Source organism: Arvicola amphibius, chromosome 10 (assembly GCF_903992535.2).
Source record: "Arvicola amphibius chromosome 10, mArvAmp1.2, whole genome shotgun sequence".
NCBI lineage: Eukaryota > Metazoa > Chordata > Mammalia > Rodentia > Cricetidae > Arvicola > Arvicola amphibius.
Window position 1 is genome coordinate 86,042,899 of NC_052056.1, and position 18,750 is coordinate 86,061,648.

Below are 18,750 nucleotides of genomic sequence, written 5' to 3' on the forward strand. Positions count from 1 at the left end.
ACATACTTAAAAATCAATATATGATTTAACTGAATTGTAAAACAAACAATTTATAGGAAAATTGTATCTATCTGAATGTGTCCATTAGGGGCAGAAATCATTCCTTTAGATCTGTGATGTGATGTGAATAGCAGGAGATGACCGGGTGCTTGTGTGGGAGTCACAAACAGCACAGCTGATATTTTTGCTCGTACTTGATAGAGTTGGCTGGCAGTAGCTGGCAGTCTTGACAGAGTTCACAGCCATTGTGATAAATGGTGGTCACCAGCATAAGATATCTCTCTGCCTCCATACCGTGCTGGTTGTTTTTTTGTCAACTTGATACAAGTTACGGTCATCTGGGAAGAGGGACTCTCAATTGAGAAAATATCTCCTTCACATGGGCCTGTAAACACATCTATTAGGGGTATTTTTTTTTTGACTGATGATGGACGTGAAATGGTCCAGCCCATTGTGGGTGGACCATTGAGGAAATGTTCCTCTAAGAAAGCCAAATGAGCAAACAGTGGAAGTGAGCCAACAATTAGTGTTTCTCCATGGCCTCTGCTTCAGCTCCTGCCTCGGCTTCCCTCACTGATGACTGGGATGTGTACACCAAATGAACCAGTTCTTCCCCACGTTGTTTTTCTGTCATGGTGTTTATCACCAAAACAGAAAGCAAACTGTTACACCTACTAAGATCTCCTGCCTGCTGAGACAAACCTAGCTGTGCAAATCATAAAAGAAAGATTCCAGGGCACAGCACAGGGAAAGAAGGCCAACAGTGGACTCACAGTGGGGAAGGAATCAGCTACTCTGCATAGCGTGGTCTCGCCTTATGCAGCCCCAATTCAAAACTTCAGAGTTGCCCTACCTAGTCTGGTAGTAACTGATACACTATTCAGATTTATATTAATCTTTTAAAGTTCACTGCTCAACTCCACCCTTTGAGCATTCAGCACTTGATGTCACTAGACATCGCGATGGTTGCCATACTAGATGACATAGGTTTCCCAACACTGATATCATTATATCAAAAAGCCCATTATGTTTTACTGTCCAGTCCAGTATCATGTTTGATCTTTGCTACAAACACACATCTTGTCAATTCTCTAGGCAAGTCTCAATGTCTTTACACGGGAAACATCCTGAGAAATTCTATTTGCCTCTAATATCAGCATCGTCACCTTTGTCTGAACTCAGTCATCCTGTTATGGACAAAGTAGTGTTTCTGTTTCAACCTGGCCTTCCCTTTCAAAAACATATTCTCCTCTTGGCCTGCAGGGTGATATTTTAAAAATAGATCATTGGCGTCTAAGAAATGGTTCAGTGGGTAAGGGTGCTTGTGTAGTGCAGGCAGGAGGACCTGAGTTTGTATCCCAAGTACCCGTGTAAAAAACCACGCATGGCTGTGGGTCTTTGTAACTTCAATATTGATCCCAAGATCCTTAAAGCTTCCTTGCCATGCAGCCTAGAGAAAACAGTGAGGTTGTGGATCAGTGAGAGACTACCTCAAAGCAATCAGGTGGAAAGTGACAGAATGACACCAGTGCACACCTGCACACTCACGTAATGCATCACACACACACACACACACACACTACATATACAAATAGACAATGACTCAGATCAGATTCAAGCATCCACAGCCGGAAATTCTACTCCATGAATCAAAGCTGATAAGGACATACGTTATTCAGCCCTTGCCAGCTCTGACCTCAACTCCTGGCACTGTCTTCCCAGTTCATGTCTCAGATTTAAGCCATTCAAAACACACCAACCGGCCTTTGTAGGGACATGGTATATACTTTTCCTTCTTTGTGGGCATCTAGTGCTCCTCATGTCTTCCTGTAGATATCACCCGCACAGGCGCCCACCTCACTCAGCCCTTCTTCACAGCGCACTGCTGGGTTTCCTCTGCAGCACACATACCCTGGTTCTGAAATCATCTTGCTCAACTATTCTTGATTTATTTAACCACTGCTTCTGCTGGGTGGAATATGGGCTCTGCTATACCTTTAAGGCCAACACGAGTGCCTGGCACTCGGTGGGGACTCTGTAGATGTTCCCCAAGCAGTGTGTGCTATTGTGGGGTCTACAGAATGAATCACCTCATAAGCAGCTGTTCGTGGAGACCAACTGGCTATACAACAGCTGGGGCTGTAATAAGTGCACTGCAGTCGGTGACAGCAATGGCCCTCCTGTGTTCATTTAGTATGACATACCCACATAGGCTCTGTAGATGAGCAACCAGCCACCTTACTGTTAGCCGTCTCTGGAGAGGACAGTTCATTAAGTAAGGAGCACCAGAGGCAGCTCAGGGGGCTGTGGAGAGAAAGCAGTGGCTCTGTGCATAACAAAGAATTCATTGCAAAGGGCTTCTCCAAGTTCAGGATGATTTCTCTGTCTCTTACGGCATGTGTGCCTCTCTGAATTTGCATTTCCCAAGATCACCTTGAACAGGCACTTATCAACAGCCCCCTGAACTAATCAATACCCTCCCTTTGTACATATCAACATCTTCCCCTTGTACAAATCAATCAATTGCACTGATCAATACGCACCCTTGCACCTATCAATACCCTCCTCTTGTACTGGCTAACTCCCATTGCACCAACCAACACCCTTTTGCACTAATCAACACTCGCCCCCTTTATCTATCAACATCTCTCCTTATACTTATCAATACCTTTGTGCACCAAACAATATCCTCTTGCACTGATTGATAATCTCGCACCTGTCAACACCCTCCTCTTACATTGATTCACATCCCTCCCTGTACTAATCGACACTCCCCTCCCATTCTCACTATGGGTGAAGCACTGTGGGCTGGTCATGAGCCTGGACTCTGAACTCCATCTATCTAGAATATGACTCGTCTCTGCATCTTAATCCTGTGTCTTGAGGGCAGGTTGCAGGCTCCGTACATCCCCTTCCACCTGGGAAATGTGAACAAGAGCAGCGCCCACATCTCTGAGCCATGATGGAAATCACATGGATTGAAGTATGTTCTGGAGAACAGACGGCCTCACCTGGTACCCAAGCAGCAGCTAAGTGCTGCCTCTAATTATCCGGACGTGTTTGGGGAACAGCAGCCACTCAACAAACATAAAAAGAAATAAGGCGCCTCAGAGCAGCGAGTTTCCTCAAGGGCCATGGCAGCATCTTAATTTGCACTTGGTTGCAGAAGGATGGAAATGAAAGTGGCGGCGTGCTCTGCATTGTGACTGGATTTTCAAAAAGTCTGAGTAAAACAACAGAGGGGTGCTGGCGTGTTAATTAACAGGTCGACATGGGAAAAGAATACCATGGAAAGTCAAACAGAAAGAGCCCGGAATCTGCTTTTATGCCCCAAATAAAAGGACTTCTATTATTGGAGCCAGGAAAGAAAGCTTCCTTCTATAATCTAGGGCTCTTTCCCAAGTCCTGATCTCAGCAGGTGAGGGCTATGCTGTACTACCTGCACTCATTTTCGGAACTCCTGAGAGATGATGACGGAGTTCTTCTGCCTCCAGACTGTCCACAGGTGTGTGTATGCATTGGACAGTAGAGCTTGTCTTAATGCACGTCTTTCAGGTATCTGTGTGGGTAGATGCTGTGCTTTCTGTTGGGGTATAGAGAAGAGAAAACCCTGGGCTGAGGGCCATGCGAGTCCTGTGGGAAGAAACACCAAGGTGGATGCACTAGACAGGATTCAAGACCTGTCATACAGGGATGGTCAGTCTATGTAAAATTTGCTTCACGTAAGTATAGAAATGTAGTATATAGATATTTTTTTAAATGCATTTCTTGAGAAGTTTATGAACTAAAATTGCATGGCCCTGAAAGCTGGGGAGGTATTGTCTGCTTGCTCCAGAGAAAAGAATTTCTGAGAGGGCTTAAGGACACACAGGTGTCCTTATGAGACAGTGATGGTCTCATAAACCAAGAATCATCCATAGGCTTAGCAATTCAGAGCATTAACTGCTCTTCCAGAAGACCTGTGTTCAATTCCCAGAACAAACAAGGAAGCTCACAAACATCCATAACTCCACTTCCAGGTGATCTGACGTCCTCTGCAGGCTTCTGTGTTTACTGTGCCTGTGTGTGCATGTGCATACACACATGCATATACACACACATGCACATGCACACATGTTATTAAAACATAAATCTTCAGGGCTGGAGAGATGGCTCAGAGGTTAAGAGCATTGCCTGCACTTCCAAAGGTCCTGAGTTCAATTCCCAGCAACCACATGGTAGTTCACAACCATCTGTAATGGGGTCTGGTGCCCCCTTCTGGCCTGCAGGCATATACACAGACAAAATATTGTATACATAATAAATAAATAAATATTAAAAAAATAAATCTTCAAAAATCCTCAGCATTCAGAAAACCTCACCAAGTTTGTGTAGGGTCTGGCTAGACAGATAGTTGATCCCTACTTATGTGGGCTGTGGAACTCACTGCCTCTACTCTTTCAGTCCTGCTGATGAGGAAGAAAGCATTTAGCTATGGAAAATGCGGTGCCAAAAACCATGCCCCAGAGTCTAGTAGCTTCTGCTTTGAAAGAAGAGCTGGAGACTGAATGGGTTTAAGCAAGCTTTTAGGAGACAGAATGAAAGGACAAAGGACAGAAAAGGCTCCATCAAAGTGACACTTAAGTCCTCCTACAGCATCTCAAGTTTGTCTGCTGATGACTGCGAAATCCAACCAGCAGAAGCAAGGCTTGCTTGCTGCCGTTCAATCTCAAGAAAATAGCCGCATCAACTAAGATCCTCCTGAGTATAGGCCTCAAGGAAGACCCTTGCCACGAGGTAGCATGGCAGATGGGCTAGGAATCATGAACTCTTGCAGTTAGAATTCTTTGAAAAGCCAGAACGTACTGTCAAGCTGCACTTCACAAAGGGAGTTGTCTTAGTTAGGGTTTCTATTGCTGTGAAGAGACACCATGACCACGACAACTCTTAAAAAGGAAATTTTTAATTGGAATTGTTCACTTACAGTTTCAGAGGTTCAGTCTATTATCATCATGGTGGGGAGCATGGCAGCACACAGGCAGACGTGCTGCTGGAGTAGGAGCTGAGAGTCCTACATCTTACAGGTCACAGAAAGTCAACTGAGACACTGGGCAGTATCCTGAGCATAGGGAACCTCAAAGCCCAACCCCATACTGACACACTTCCTCTAACAAGGCCACACCCACTCTAACAAAGCCATGTCTCCTAATAGTGCCACTTCCTATGAGATTATGGGTGCCCATTACATTCAAACTACCACAGAAGTGTTCCTGCCACTTTTGATTCCTTGCTCTGGAACTTCATGGCACACCCCTCAGGACCTTGAAGGCTAGCAGTCACATCTGTATACATCTTCATGTCACATGCAAGGCTTTGGGTTCCATCTCAGGATAAATATGTGTGTGTGTGAATATAAACAAACAGGCAAAATGCTCTTTGCCATCAATGCAACTACCATGAGACATCATCACACCAAACTTCCTTGGAATTAGAACCTCCTTGTAAATTGAGACTGCTTTTCCTGGCCACACAGACCCAAATAATCACACAAAACTGTATTAGTTACAACACTGTTTGGCCAACGGCTCAAGCATATTCCTAGCTAGCTCTTATAGCTTAAATTAACTCATTTCTAGTTTTTCAAATTTTACAAAGAGGCTCGTGATTTGTTACCTCTTGCTTCTTGGGTGGCTACATGGAATCTGCCTGTCTCCACCTTCTATCTCCCTGAATTCAGTTTAGTTTTCCCACCTACCTATATTCTTCCCTGCTATAGGCCAAAGCAGCTTCTTTATTAACCAATGGTAATAAAACATATTCACAGCATTCAGAGGGGAATCCTACATCACCTCCTTCTGATTATTTTCAAAAATGATGTATTATCTGTTCTGACTGTTGTCTCTGGGTTGAGTTTTATCTCAAGCCCCAGATCAATAATAATCAGTATTAAAGCTTCAGAGGTGAAGCTGAGACAGAAGCAAAACAAGAACCATTTATGAAATGGATGCAGGATACTTGTTTTTTCCAATGCCAAGAAGAGTTGACTAAGTCCCTCCCTTATCCATGTGGTGGGCTGACAGCAACACCCACCATGATGACACTTAAAACAGCTGCTTCCCCAAAGGAGTGGAAATAAGGGTTCATTGAATTTTGAAGAGCACTTATTAGTGAGTTTTTAAGGACTCACTAGTAAATGGCATTTTCAGCATGGAAGTTCAGGCCAGTATCTCTGAAGCTTGGAATAAGCTCAGAATTAGTTTTATCCCAAGATCAGGAAGCAGAGATAAGAAGCAGCCACCACCCTGAATCGATGTGCCACTGAGGAGCCTCCCAGCTCCTCTAAGAAATGCAAACAGCATGCTTCATACCAGACTCTGTTGTGTGGTCACTATGCATTTAACAGAAAGATGTACACTTAATGAGCTTTTCTCTAAGAATTCCCCTCCCTTAGGAGGGGGAAGCACACTTTATCTTCAATACAGCAAAGCATGATTTCTCGAAGGGCGGAAATTAAGCTCATAGAAATGCATGATTGGATTAAGAGCGTACAAAAACTTTCAAAGCACTGGACATGGGGGAGACTTTGTCTCAGTTTAAAAATTTTCCAGGAGGTGCAATTACAGAGCCACTGAGAAGCAGGGGAGTGACATTTGCCCTACACTGATCTCTAAGCTTTCCTGGTGTCCCAGAGGCACCTGCCTTCAGCACCATCTTGGTGTTCTTCCTGTTTATTCTGATGTGTTATGCTGGGTGTTGTATTATTCCCAGGCTTTGTGAGAACAAATAAAGCAGGTGTGCATTTTCCTCTTAGAATTCATTAGGAGAAGATGAGAGATTTTAATTATGGAAAGGATCGATAGATTTGATCACATTAAAAATTAAATAAGGGCTAGGGGCATAGTTCAGCAGTAGAGTACCTGCCTAGAATCTCCCAGTGAGGGGCTGGGGTGTGGTTCAGTGGTAAAGCCCCTGCCTAGAATCCCCCAGTGAGGGGATGGGGTATTGATGGAGGAGGGTCATCTGTCTATGTGTTACTCTCATTGGTTAATTAATAAAGAAAACTGCTTGGCCTGATAGGTCAGAACATAGGTGGGTGGAGTAGACAGAACAGAATTGTGGGAGAAAGAAAGCAGAGTCAGGCAGATGCCTCAGGGAGTTGCCATAGCTCTCTTCTCCGAGATGGATGCAGGATAAGAATCTTCCAGGTAAGCCACCACCTCGTGGTGCTACACACATTTTTAGAAATGGGTCATTCAAGATGTGAGAGTTAGCCAATAAGAGGCTAGAGCTAATGGGCCAAGCAGTATTTAAATAAATACAATTTCCGTGTAATTATTTCAGGTAAAGCTAGCCGGGGGGCGGGAAGTGGCCCTCCGCTCCCTCATCACTACAGGGTATGACTCAGTGGCAGATCACCTACCTAGAATCCCCCAGTGAAGGGCTGGAGGCATGATTCACACACCGAGGACTTGCTTGGCATAAGAAAAGCCTTAGGTTCCATCCCAGGATATATACATAAGCAAACAGGCACAACCTTTGCACCACCCCCTAATGTGTGAAATTAGGAGGTCAAGAGCAAACTGGTAAGAATCCATGTGACATATCAACCATAAGACAGATTATCACTAACACACAGGAGAAAGTGGATTTGGACTCAGTGACCCTAGAGGTTCAGTTTTGTTAAACAAGTGGGAAGAGCTAATGTCAGCAAGTCCTACCCTTGAAATGTGATTTCCCCTCTTTGTACAACATTTTAGCTTCAGAAAGAAAAGAAGTTGAATTCCCAGTAGGATAATAAAATGGGCAAAGGACAAATATTTAATAATGAAATAAAAAATAATGTAACCCAAGTAAGGCAAATTAAGGAGACACTGAGATAAGATGTTTGCTTAATAAATTGTCTATTTGAAAAAAAATTAATATTGTCTGTTGGAAAAATTGCAGGGAAATGGGTATCTTTACACACAGCAGGTAGAATTGTAAATTAGTTAAGACTTCCCGAAGGCAATTCTACAGACATTACAAAACTGTATTACAAAATTACATATCCTCTGACTCACATCCTTGAATTAAAATTTATTTCTCAAAGTTTACCTCAAGGGATCGGTGGGAGATACGTGCAAAGATTTCTATATCAAAACACAAACCATAATATATTTTATAATAGAGAACATCTTTATAGTGTTATAGAGTTATGGAAGGGATTTTTAGACACATGGTTTATTGCTGTCTTTCTTCCATTCCTACTTCTAATGAGGAGGGATGTCTGAGAACCTATCAGGAGCTTGTATCTTTATCAGCTGTTTGCTTTCCCACCACAGGGACAGCTCACTGGGTAAGGAGCAGCCTTGGGCATCCCTTTCTTCTTTCACGGTTATATTCACCTACCCAGGTAGACAGCTTCTGAGAAGGGACTTCACTCTCCTCAGCCTCCCTTGCCACTTGGCAGAGTTCTTGGCTTAGAAGTTCGGTGGAAAATGTTATACTCAGTCAAAGATCCCATTCGTCTCTGGTCCCTAACCCTGCTAGATACAAGGTGGACATGGTTTTTATTGACTTAAAGGTTGTTGAGACCCTGGTGGGTATTGGGAAACTGAACTCTAGTTCTCTACAGGAGTGGTATGCACTCTTGATGGCTGAGCCATCACTCCAGCCCCAACATGACTGTTATTAGTTTGGGTTCACAGGGATAATAATGTGTTTGGGGTCACTCAGCTACCAGATGGAACATCCAAGCCACTGAGTCACCAGACAAGCTCCATTCTGGCCACACAAAGAGAGTAAATTGGGGGCATATGCCAAGCCCAGCAGACCAGTATAACAAAGTCGTTTGTAGAGCAGATGGAGAACATGCCCTAATCTTCTGTTTCCCCTTTGCCTCACAATTCTGTCTAAGCATGTAGCCAGAATGCTTTTGAATGATAGCAACAACAACAACAAAACTAGTATAGGCAAGGCCCTATGGTCCTCCCTGCAGTGGCTTTCCATACCATCAGACCCCCAACTCTTCAAGCTTCCTTCTGGCATGCATGCCTCTAACTTCAAACCCTCCACCCTGGTATACATATCTGTAGTGAGGAGCTGTGGGCAGCTTCCCGCCGCCCTGCTCTCCGCCACCCGCTAGCTTAAAACCCGAAATAACAACACACAAACTGTATTCTTTTAAACACTGCCTGGCCCATTAATTTCAGCCTCTTACTCACATCTTGACTAACCCATAGCTAATAATCTGTGTAACACCACGAGTGGTGTCTTACCGGGAAAGATGCAGCATGTCTGACCTGGAGGTTGGCTTCATCGCATCTGTCTCTCTGAGGAGAGGCACGGAAGTCTGGCTGAGCCATCTACCTCACTTCCTTCTTCCTGTTCTGTCTACTCCACCTACCTAAGGGCCGGCCAATCAAATGGGCCAGGCAGTTTCTTTATTAGCCAATGAGAATCCTCCATCACATATCTCCATTGCTTTACCACTTATCACTTAGTGAGCATACAGACTAGAAGAAGCAAGGCCATTTCATAATGGTAACACCTACCCCATGGGAAATATTATATCAACCAACAAATGTAGACCCCCAAATGCCCCAGATACAAGATACAGGGAGTCAGAGCTCAGAATTTTTGCTTGGGCCCAGAGGTGACCTCTCAGAGAGATTGCTGGGAACTCGTCAAATTCAAAGTATTTTAACCTGGTTAATTCAGTGTGGCACACTGATCAGAGATGCCCACCTGCTCCCTGGCTTTCAGACTGCGAAGAACAGGGTTGTGACCAAGCACTTTCCTTAGAGAATGTACAGACCTGTTGTGGTTGTGGAGTGCCCTCTGTACCTTGCTGTGTATAACAGAAAAATCATAATAGTGGCTAATAGTTATTATGTGTCTGCAAGGGACTGGAATTCTTGGAAGGACCCATGAGTTACTTATTTATTTATTTAACTTAAGTTTTGTTGAGTTAGGGGTTGAAACCTGTCCTGGTACATGCCAGGCAAACATCCCACCACTGAGTTCCAGCCTCAGACCCAGCAACAGTTTCATTCTCACAACTAACTGCTGGCTGTGATTTTTGTCTGCCCTCTAAAAAAAGTAGCTGAGGATCAAGAAATATATGTTTGTATAGTGTATTGGTTAGATTTTTTTGTCAACTTGATGCAAGCTAGAATCTTTGAGAAAAGGGAATCTCAACTGAGAAAACACCCCCATCAGATTGGCCAGGTGAACATGTCCTGAGGGGCATTTTCTTGATTGATTATTGATACAGGAGGGTCTATCCCATAATCCCAGGGTAGTGCCATTCCTGGGCAGCTGGTCCTAGATGAGATAAGAAAGTAGGCTGAGCAAGGCATGAAGAGCAAGAAAGTAACAAACATTCTTCCACGACTTTTTCTTCAGTTCCTGCTCTGAGTTCCCTCAGTGACATACTGTTGATATGGGATTCCCCTCTATATGCTATGAATATGTTTTATTGTCATTGGTTAATAAAGAAGCTGCTTTCGGCCAATGGCTTAACAGAACTTAACAGAACAGAGCCAGGCTAGAAAAGGTATGGAGAAAATAGGCTGAGTCACAGGGAAGCCATGTAGCTGTCCACAGGAGACAAATACACTAGAACCTTGCCAGTAAGCCACAGCCACGTGGCAATATACAGATGAATGGAAATGGGTTAGTTTAGGATATAAGAGCTAGCTAGAAATGTGCTTAAGCTATTGGACAAACAGTATTGCAAATAATATGGTTTCTGAGTGATTATTTCGAGTTAGGGTGGTTGGGAAACATATTAAAAGCCTTTGCCAACAGATTGGTGCCCAATGTGGGGCTAACTACATTCATATAAAAATGCCTGAGAGAACTTTAAAAAATTCTAGACACAGAAAAACAGTTTAGTGCAGCTTTTTGGTAGCAGCATCTTCTCAGGTATGCTCTGTTTGCTAGAAGCAAGCAGAGGTACAATTCTTTTAAGACAAGGCTTTCTGACTCAGTGGTAGCAGCAAAAACTGTTCAGCTCCTTTCAAAAAGCTTTCTGGTTTGTGATTCTGGGGACTGCTAAACTAAACCAACATATAAGTTTTAAAGGTATCTTGACCTTAAAATTTGGGTCTAAGAATATGTAGCTTTGGAAAGGAGGTTCTGCTTCTTTTCTCCACAGAGGATGAGAACCTGTGGATTTCTTCCAGACTAATGTGGTTTGATGGATCAAGACCCCCTGAAAGGTCTCTGTGAACCCCCCAAAATTACTTTGCCAAAAACATTAGAAAGCAGTTTGGAGAGAACTATGCCCAAATTCCCAAATATTGTTCATAAATGCTTCTTTACATTTAAAGGGGGATATGCTATAGAGATTTGCATTGGTATGGATCTTGGTTTATTGATACAAATTTAAGGTCAAATTTGTTATATGTGTAATTCTGCTTTTGACTAAGGTATTGTCTTTGTACAGCTCATTTAAAATGTAATGTATAATTAATAAATATAGGTTAATATATAATCATCTATAATAGTCAAGCTTATAGTCATATTAGTTTTATTTTCTACATGTATAGAGATAATTTCAGTTAGATAGGTGTTCTTCAAATCTTTCAGAGATCTTCAAAATATGGCATTTAAAATGTTTAAAAACTTAGGACTTTTCATGATAATGAGACACATTTGCTCCTGGCAGCACCAATATACTTCAAGAGGATGATGGGCATTTAAGAGGCTCCTTATGGAGTTTGCTAGCCATTTGGAAAAGAAACTGCTCTTGCTTGAACTGCTTCATGGGATGCTATATGAACTGGACATGCAGGACCCACAGAAAAATGACTTCTAATCTTGCCTAAAGAAGCTCAGACAGTCCTTTAGGGTTCCTGCTTCATAAAAGAGTCTGCCAGACATTCTGCAGGACACAGAAAAATATGACTGACAAACTGCCAATATAGGTGGAACTGTCTTTGAAATTTCCTGCTTCATGGAAAAGTCTGCCAGATACTATGGGTTTGTAGGCTGAAGATAGATGACCCAATGTTAAAGAAGAACTTTGGGTGACTATCCAGGTTGCAAAATGTCTCTATCAATTCTAGAGTTTTGGAAGTTGCTTACAATGCACTTTCTGTTTAATTACGTAATATTATATCCTTCTGGAGTCTTTGATGAACTTAAAGAATAGATAGTTGTAATTATAGTTGTCCTTAGTTATGATAAAATATAAAGTAGATAAAATATTGTAACTATAATTCTTACTTGATAACTGTTTTATTGTATGTAATTTTACTATGTTAAAGTTAAAACCTTCCTTTTTACTTAGATAGAAAAGGGGAGGTGATGTAGCATCCCTTCTGTATGCTATGAATATGTTATACTGCCATTGGTTGATAAAAAAAAGCTGTTTTTAGCCAATGGCTTAACAGAACATAGCCAGGCTAAAAAAAGATATAGAGAGAATAGGCTGAGTCAGAGGGAAGCCATGTAGCTGCCTGCAGGAGACAAATGCATTGGAACCTTGTTGGTAAGCCACAGCCACGTGGCAATACACAGATGAAGGAAATGGGTTAGTTTAGGATATAAGAGAAATGGGCTTAAGCTACTGGCCAAACAGTATTGCAAATAATGTGGTTTCGGAGTGATTATTTTGAGTCAGGATGATCAGGAAACTTACTAGCAGCCTTCCCCAACAACAACAAAAAAAAGATGTAAGTAAAATAAACCCCTTTCTCCCCAAGTTGCCTTTGGTCCTGGTATTTATCACAGTAATATAAAGCAAAGTAGAACACATGTTTTGTAAACGGAGACCAAAATTGAGTTGTGTTTTCCTTCTTCACAGAAAGGTGGCTAATGCCAGTGGAAGATACCAGACCCACAGAACCAAGATGAGTACTTCCTGGAACCCTACCTTCTCGTGGAGATAAGGATTCCTTGCAGAGATACCCCATTACCTTTCAAGACCTGTTCTCTTTGTTCCTTGTGGCAGTGTCTAAGTCACTGTGATATTGTTGAATGGACAGCCCAGCCTTCCTTGCATCTCAGTAGGAGCACACTCAAGCCAAGCACTCTGTACAGTTTCATATGTCTGAAATCCTTAAGTTATCTATATTATATCATGCATGTTCATCCCACCATCCACAATATTTATATAAAGACAGGCTCATAACTACTAACTGGACTACATTTATGAATGCAATTTAAAGAATATCATCAGTTAGAGTATGTATTGTTGGCCATTGGCAGTGAGCTTATGCTCCCATTTTGTCCCCATCTTGGTCCTTGCTGACTGACATCCTTGACCCCTGAACCTGGGTCACAGCATGGACCCTTCCCATTCCCAGTTCCCAAAGTGCTTTCTTACCATTGCCAGTGGTATGACCCCAATCAAGTCCTTCTGGCTCACATAGATCTTGGACACCCCCAAGTCAGACGTGATGTCTCCTGGGTATTCAACCTGCCACGTGACAAGCTGTGTGGTGGGTGGGTCACTGGGTCCTTCAACCTCGACGTCAATCTGCATGACTTCGTAGGAGGCATCATCCACACTATGGAGAAGGAATGAAGGGAAACAGAGGTGAGCAACTGAGATGCAGAACTCACCTGTGTCAGTGTGGTGTTTCACCGGAACCTGTGTTTGTGTGCTCCAAGCCTTGAGCAATTTAAAAACAAGCCACCATCTGCATGCTTGCCAGCCCTTGTCAGGGCTCTGACATCATCATTTAAGGGTAGCTCCTTCTTCTGAGCTATTCAGCATCCCCAGGACAGGGGCTGCATTCTTTAAACACTCTGACCCATTTTTTTCCTTCCTTCCTTCTTCTTTTTTTTTTTTAAACCAAGAATGGCTCTTTCCTGGACTTCCAGAAACAACTACACTGTTATGTTGATTTTATCTAAAGCCACAGACTGTTTGGTCCGGTGCACAGAATTTTAAAGGGTGCCATGGCCTTGTGTTCTACTGATGGTAAGGCAGTATTGCAGGGAAACAGAAGACAGGCAAGAATGTGGGCTCAGGGATTATCCCACTGCTGATAAACATGGAGACGTCATCAGCTATCACCCGGGGACAGGAATGGCTGTGACGAATGCTAGTTTCGAGACATATGAGTTCCCATAAACACAGCTCTGGAAACGGATCCAGGCTAGAAGGCTAGAACTATTTTAGCAGCCTTTGCTATTTTCATTAACTGGCTGCTTTCTTCTCTTCAGAGTTTCTTTCTAGTACAATGTCTGTGCTTCTACATGACAGGTGAGAAAGAAAATGGTTTCATGCCAGCCTTTCTCGAGGAGAAGATAAAAGAAGGGTAGGTGAGGGCTCATAGGGGCTATCTGAGATGGGCTCTTAAAGGGGCATTAGTGAGCGGACATGGATGTAGTGACTCAAGCTTCACATCTTCACAAAAGCGCCTGCAGACACTGGCATTTACTATTATCATTAGCGCTGCTTTTGTTACAGAGGACCAGTTCATGCAAACATATCAGTGACACCACCTATCATGCAATCTCTCACCTGGAAGCTCAGAAAGAGACACTGTGAACACAAAGGTTAAGAGGGCTGATTGGAGATCATGAGATTGGATCAAACAAAGTCAAGGTAAGAGCCATTAATACAGAAACAAGAGAAAGACCCACAGAGAACAGAAACAAGGATGGTAGAAGAAGGCACCCCTACACCATTCCATGCCAAGATGCTCCTACTGGTCCCAACCGGTCCTGCTCAAAGCATGCATTCAAGAACAGTGGGTAGCAGCTATCCCTGGAGTCTGGCAGTTTGGATGCTGAAAACTCAAATCAGAAGCTGAATTTCATGTTTCAGGGGATAAAGGGATGGGTGGGCAGAGGAGAGTAGACTGTGGACCCAGTACTAGAAGACAGATATAGGAGTCTGAAGTAGGGAGATCTAAAGTGCAAAGAAACCAGGGTTGGTGGAAGTGTAAGCAGAACTTGGGGCAGAGTCCTGATGGATGCCATAGATGCTCAACAGCACACATAGAGGTGATGGTATCAGGAGGGTGATTAGGGTGGTTTCCTCAACATGTTCTGCCTCCCTAACAGCCTCTTTTATCCCTGAAGTCTTACAGGAGCATGGGAAGTATGTTTTGGGATGTGTAACAGTCAATCTAACAGATTAGAAAGGGCAGACACAGTGGGTCTTCCCCATTCCCTCAGAGACTCATGTACAGAAAACCCTGCACTGCCCAGATCACCCCCAAAGCACCAGAGATGGGATGTAATTTGCAACCTGAGGAAATCAGAGGTGGAATTCTGGCCAGAAGTGGTCTTTGACTCATTTTGAATGTCTGACACCGGCAGCCCCACCCTGTCAGAGGCAGAAAGGTGCATCTCCCTAGCACGAAGAGACAGACTGAGAGAAAGTACACTATATTCTGTCAATTTCATTATAGACAGGACCTTACTATGCAATCCTGGCCAGCCTGGAACTTTTTATGTAGACCAGGATGGCAGCAGACTCAGAGATTCACCTGCCTCTGCCTTCTGAATACTGGAAGTAAAGATGTGTACTGCCATGCCTAGCTATTTTACTATCCATTTAATATTTATTGTTTAATTTAATTTTTGTTTGTTTACCGTTTACTTACTATTTTTGAATTACGTGTGTGTGTGTGTGTGTGTGTGTGTGTGTGTGTGTGTATACCACCACATACACGTAGAAGTCAATGGTTCTCTCCTTTCATTACATAAGTCTTGGGGACAGGACAGAGGTTGTAAGCTTTGGCAGCAAGAAGTTCACCCACTGAGCCCTCTCTCCAGCCCCTATTATTTTAATTCTAACTAATTGTTTTGATTAGGCTCATAGACTGCCCATTTCTGTCTTTGAGTTATTTGTTGTAGCTTAATTTGTATTCTCACTGGAAAAGCCTGTGTTTTTTTTCCCTTTCTTCCTCTACATCCAACACACAACAGTCTTCCTGCTACTCACTGTGTACCCAACCACACACTCTCCTCTCATTCTGATTATATCTTTGCTTTCTCTCTTATCCATTCCTTTTTTACTTCACTACTCAAATATTGAGACCATTAGCACTAAAAAAAAAACAATAAACCAAGTTGTTATGGAATTTTTTGTTGTTGCTATTTTGTTTACAATGGGAATTTCAGTGATACTGTATCTGAGTGTTCTAGATAATGCAGGTGGAGGTCATAAGTGTCTTCACTCTCTGCTGCTACTATTCCCTGGACCACTGATAACCCATCATATGTGCTACTGCAGTCAGCTCTGTCTCCAATCTAATGCCACACAAGGACAAGGCAACTCACTAGGAGACTCACATAAAAGAAAACAAAACGAAGTGTGACTTTGATTCAGTGTCAGAGCCCTTGTCTAGAAGTATAAGGCCCTGGGTTCAATCCCCAGCATTAGAAAAATAAAACAAAAGAAAATAAAGAAAAATACAACTAATAAAAGATAAACTATGTCCTAAAGGACACACACATCCTAACAACTGTGTACATCACACAAAAAGAGCAAAAGCCAGGAGCCGGCATTTCACAAAGTGACGTCTCAATACCAGAAAACAAAGATAATAAAATAGATGGAATTCCAGAAAAAGATATCAGAGTCTTACTTTAAAAACTAATCAAGGGCCATTAGAAGACTTAAATGAGCAGTTGAATGATGTAAGAAAATCCACTCAGGACCCAGCCATGAAAGTGACCGAGTGGATGAGATGCTCAGTACCCCGGAGTGAGGATTTGAACACACAGACAGGAAAGGTGACATGTAAATTGAGACACTGGAGTAGAACCACAGATATTCTGGAAATGCAGAGTTGATCAATAACATTAGGAGAAAAGTCAATGGAAAGCACTGGACATAGACAAGCCTGGTCAGAGGAATGGATTTCAGGACTGGCCAAGGCTGGGACAGTGCAGAGCAACATACAAGAAAGAAAAACTAACACAAAGGACAAGATTGTGCAAGAACTCTTAGAAACATTCAAGAGGCCAACATAAGAATCCCCGAGGTCGAGAAAGGATTTGGAATGGAGTCTAAAGGGCTTAGATAATTAATTTGATGAAATTGTCGTTGAGAATTCCCCTGACTTTGAGGAAGAGATGGACATGCAAACACGGGCAATATTTGGAAGCCAAACAGATAGGATGAGCACAACCCCTCCACGACACACCACTGTACAAGACAAAAAACACCAAATGAAACACAAACAACACTGAGAGCTGTAGTGGGCAAATTGCGCCTCACATACAAAGGCAGAAACGTTAAAAATAACACCAGATGTCTTATCAGCAGCCCTAAAAGCCAGGAAAGCATGGAATAAATAATATATTTCAATCACTAAAACAAATCACCGTTAACCAAAGTTGCTACGCCTTGTGAAACTGCGGGAGAAATACGAACATTTCTTTTTTTGTTCAAGACAAGCCTAAGTCAGAGAAGTTGATAACCATCAAGGAAGTGTGGCAGACTATCCACAGAGGAATGCTATAGACACAGGAAGATGAGAGTTTCTCTATGAGGACACAGGAAAACCTAGCATCTCATGAGAGGAGCGGAAGAATAGAGGGGCACTGGGAAGGTATCAACATAACACACGGATTCCCAAAGAGGAGGAAGGAAGGATCTATCCTCATTTATTTCTCCATTGCTGAGGTAGAACACTGTCTAAAAGCAATGTGGGGAGTACAGGCTTTGTTTGGCTTACAGGTCACAGTCTATCACAGAGGGAAATCGGGGCGGTCATCTGGAGGCAGGAATTGCAGCAGAGGAGGCAGAGGGGGCAGTGCTGCTCACTGGCTTGTTCCCTAAGGCTTGCTCTAACTGCTTTCTTATACAGCCTAGGAATAGCAGCCCAGGTATGGTACCACTCTAAGTGGGCTGAGCCCTTCCACAACAAACATGAATTGATAAAATGCCCCAAAGACTTGCCCATGTGCCAATATGATGGATGCAATTTTTCAAATGAGGTTTCTTGTTCCCTGGTGTGTCAAGTTGACAACTGAAGCTATGTCACACACCCTTTAAATATACTCTCTGAGCCTCACCAGAGAGAGAGAGAGAAAGATTTGTTTCAAGACACTTTGAAATCAACTTTGCTTTTAGGGTCCTCTGCCAACTCTCTGAGTCCTGTGATGTTTCAGTAAATCAAAGTGGAGGCATGAAAACTAGAATATTAGCTGTGAACGCTTCATCACACATTGCATTTGGAAAGATCAAACGCCACATAGACATCGACCCTTGGGTGGGAGCAACATTAATAGCGGAGAACTCAAGTTATTAAGTCTTCCAGTCACCTTTCTGTTGTCCTGATAAAATACTCTGAATAAAAGCATCTTGGGGAGGAAAGGGTTTACTTAGCTTACATTTCAAGATCATAGTCCATCATTGAGGGACGTCAGGGCAGGAATTCAAACAGGAATTGAAGCAAAACCTAGGGTGGAATATGGATTACTGGCTTGCTCTGGAGATTATGCTCAGCTAGCTTTCTTATACAGCCAAGGACCACCTGCCGAGGAGTGATGGCGCCTCAAGAGAGGGCGTGGCCATTCTGCATCAATAATCAACCAATAGAGTTTCTCACAGACATGGCCAAAGCCCACTCTGGTCAAGACAATTCCTTAGTTTATGTTCCCTGCTTCCAGGTGACTCTGGGTGTGTCAAGCTGACAACTTAACTAGAGCACTGTTAACACTTCTTAATAATATCCATGTTTGTTCTTATTTATTACAGATTAGAAGCCAATATGTTATGGATGGCTTTAAGAAGCACTCTAGTGATGCACTTTCACTCTGAGGCCACCCACACGGGCGACTGGCTTCCGGGGTGTGTGCGAGAGCTGTGGT

At 42.9% G+C, this 18,750-nt stretch overlaps 1 protein-coding gene across 1 annotated transcript in view; it reads right to left on the reverse strand.

Annotated features, from left to right (window-relative positions):
* Tmem132d (transmembrane protein 132D) overlaps positions 1 to 18,750 on the reverse strand; it is a 627,358-nt gene that overhangs the window by 173,647 nt on the left and 434,961 nt on the right. The window contains exon 4 of the mRNA XM_038346092.1: positions 13,295 to 13,478. Coding sequence (XP_038202020.1) covers positions 13,295 to 13,478 — 184 coding nt within the window. The remainder of the gene's footprint in view (positions 1 to 13,294; positions 13,479 to 18,750) is intronic.